The sequence below is a fragment of the Scomber japonicus genome, chromosome 18 (genome assembly GCF_027409825.1).
Source record: "Scomber japonicus isolate fScoJap1 chromosome 18, fScoJap1.pri, whole genome shotgun sequence".
Classification (NCBI taxonomy): domain Eukaryota; kingdom Metazoa; phylum Chordata; class Actinopteri; order Scombriformes; family Scombridae; genus Scomber; species Scomber japonicus.
In genome coordinates, this window is record NC_070595.1 from 31,375,427 (window position 1) to 31,377,926 (window position 2,500).

The 2,500-nt window shown below is 48.8% G+C and overlaps 1 protein-coding gene across 2 annotated transcripts in view; it reads left to right on the forward strand.

Annotated features, from left to right (window-relative positions):
- LOC128378368 (globoside alpha-1,3-N-acetylgalactosaminyltransferase 1-like) overlaps positions 1–2,500 on the forward strand; it is a 9,618-nt gene that overhangs the window by 1,552 nt on the left and 5,566 nt on the right. The window contains exons 3-5 of one of the 2 annotated variants that reach the window (XM_053337862.1): positions 972–1,013; positions 1,164–1,196; positions 2,432–2,485. In XM_053337862.1, coding sequence (XP_053193837.1) covers positions 972–1,013; positions 1,164–1,196; positions 2,432–2,485 — 129 coding nt within the window. The remainder of the gene's footprint in view (positions 1–971; positions 1,014–1,163; positions 1,197–2,431; positions 2,486–2,500) is intronic. The other variant, XM_053337864.1, reaches the window with a different exon arrangement.

The window sequence follows — 2,500 nt, forward strand, 5'->3', positions numbered from 1 at the left end:
GTTTCTACATTTCTGTGTTTTATTCAAACAAAGTTTATCAGTAAGCCGCACCCAGCCGGGGGGGGGGGGGGCAGGACAGGGTTCGGGTTAGAAGGACAGACTGGGTGTGGAGGAGCCAGGACAGGCTGGGGGGGGGGGGGGGGCAGGACCGACTGGGGGGGGGGGGGGGGGAGAATGTGCACATACGCATTGAAAAAAAAAATTAGGGTGGGTTAGGGTGGGTTAGGGTTAGGGTTAGGGTGGGTTAGGGTGGGTTAGTATGGGTTAGTATGGGTTAGGGTTAGGGTGGGTTAGTATGGGTTAGTATGGGTTAGGGTGGGTTAGTATGGGTTAGGGTGGGTTAGGGTTAGGGTGGGCTAGGGTTAGGGTGGGTTAGGGTTAGGGTGGGTTAGGGTGGGCTAGGGTTAGGGTGGGCTAGGGTTAGGGTGGGTTAGGGTTAGGGTGGGTTAGGGTGGGCTAGGGTTAGGGTGGGCTAGGGTTAGGGTGGGTTAGGGTTAGGGTGGGTTAGGGTTAGGGTGGGTTAGGGTGGGCTAGGGTTAGGGTGGGTTAGGGTTAGGGTGGGTTAGGGTGGGCTAGGGTTAGGGTGGGTTAGGGTTAGGGTGGGTTAGGGTGGGTTAGGGTTAGGGTGGGTTAGGGTTAGGGTGGGTTAGGGTTAGGGTGGGCTAGGGTTAGGGTGGGTTAGGGTTAGGGATGCCGATGGTTGCCTAGATACACAATCACACAATCTGTCACTACGAGGCAACCCTAACCCACACAGTAGCCTATAACCTGCTGTGTGAGAAGGTGGTGTGTGGAAATTTTCAGTGCGTGTCTGCACATCATGTCAATGTGTGTGCACGTTTTCAATGTGTGTGCACGTTGTCAATGTGTGTGCACGTTGTCAATGTGTGTGCACGTTGTCAATGTTTTCACTCTAAAGGCCTCCCATACACTCATTGATGATTAATTATTGATTGTGTTTGAACCCACAGAATACTGTTTGTCTACTTACATCATGAATGGAGACCTACAAGGTAACACACACACACACACACACACACACACACACACACACACACCGAGACAGGTGAGTAACACACACACACACACACACATTAATGTTCACCTCTATACTTCTCAGCCTTCATCACTACGATGAACTCTGATTATGTTTCTGTTTGTAGTTTTATTCCGCAGACCAACACACACCGAGACAGGTTAGTCACACACACACACACACACACACACACACACACACACATCAAGACAGGTTAGTAACACACACTCACAGACTGTATAAAAAACAGACGTAACATCCGTGACGTCACCCATTGGTTTGTGGACTGCTGCTCGGAAGCCAATAGTTTCTAATCTAGGCAGCGCCATCTTGAACATTTCAGGTGCATGCTGGGAAAAATAAAAACACGGATTCTACTTATATGGGCATGAGGCGGGGCCATGGGCGGAGCGGGGAGGTTGCTATGGTTACGAGGGCTGGATCTGGAGGACATTGGTCAATCAACCTGTCAATCAGGACGTAGCCACGCCCTAATGCATACCCTGCTTTATCGTCACATATAAAATCAGGGAGGCCAAAATGTCCCAAATGAACATCATACTGCATTGAAGAAGGCTTTAAACTAGCGATTGAGACCATAAACACATTTTGAAAACGTTTACTGAGGTTAGAAATCAAGTGAGAAGTTGGTGAATTCTCCATTGACTTGTATAGAGACGGTCGCCCCCTGGTGGCCTTTTGATAGAATGCAGCTCTAAGTTACTTCTCCATTGACTTGTATAGAGACGGTCGCCCCCTGGTGGCCTTTTGATAGAATGCAGCTCTAAGTTACTTCTCCATTGACTTGTATAGAGACGGTCGCCCCCTGGTGGCCTTTTGATAGAATGCAGGTCTGAGTTACTTCCTGGTTGGCCTCATTTCAGAGGACCGGAGCTCCCCGCCTGGTTATTACTGATTATTATTGGCAAGGTTAGAGTTAATGAGCTGGAAGTGCAGTGTTCTAGTAGGTTCATAAGGTTCTATGAGCTGGGAGTGCAGTGTTCTAGTAGGTTCATAAGGTTCTATGAGCTGGGAGCGCAGTGTTCTAGTAGGTTCATAAGGTTCTATGAGCTGGGAGCGCAGTGTTCTAGTAGGTTCATCAGGTTCTATGAGCTAAGAGCGCAGTGTTCTAGTAGGTTCATAAGGTTCTATGAGCTGGGAGCACAGCGTTCTACTAGGTTCCCGCTGTCTCTGGGTTCTAGAGGGTTCAGCTCATAGTTATTTGGTCCCGCCCACTATAAATCTAATCCTGATTGGTTAATCCACTTCCTACATAAACATACTTTGCTTTCTGTCCCGGTGATGAACCTGTGTGTGTGTGTGTGTGTGTGTGTGTGTGTGTGTGTGTGTGTGTGTGTGTGTGTGTGTGTGTGTGTGTGTGTGTGTGTGTCACAGACTTTCAGCTGAAGTAACTGTCAATCAAATCTTCCACCTGGTGGCTCCTGATCAGTAAGTTCATTGATC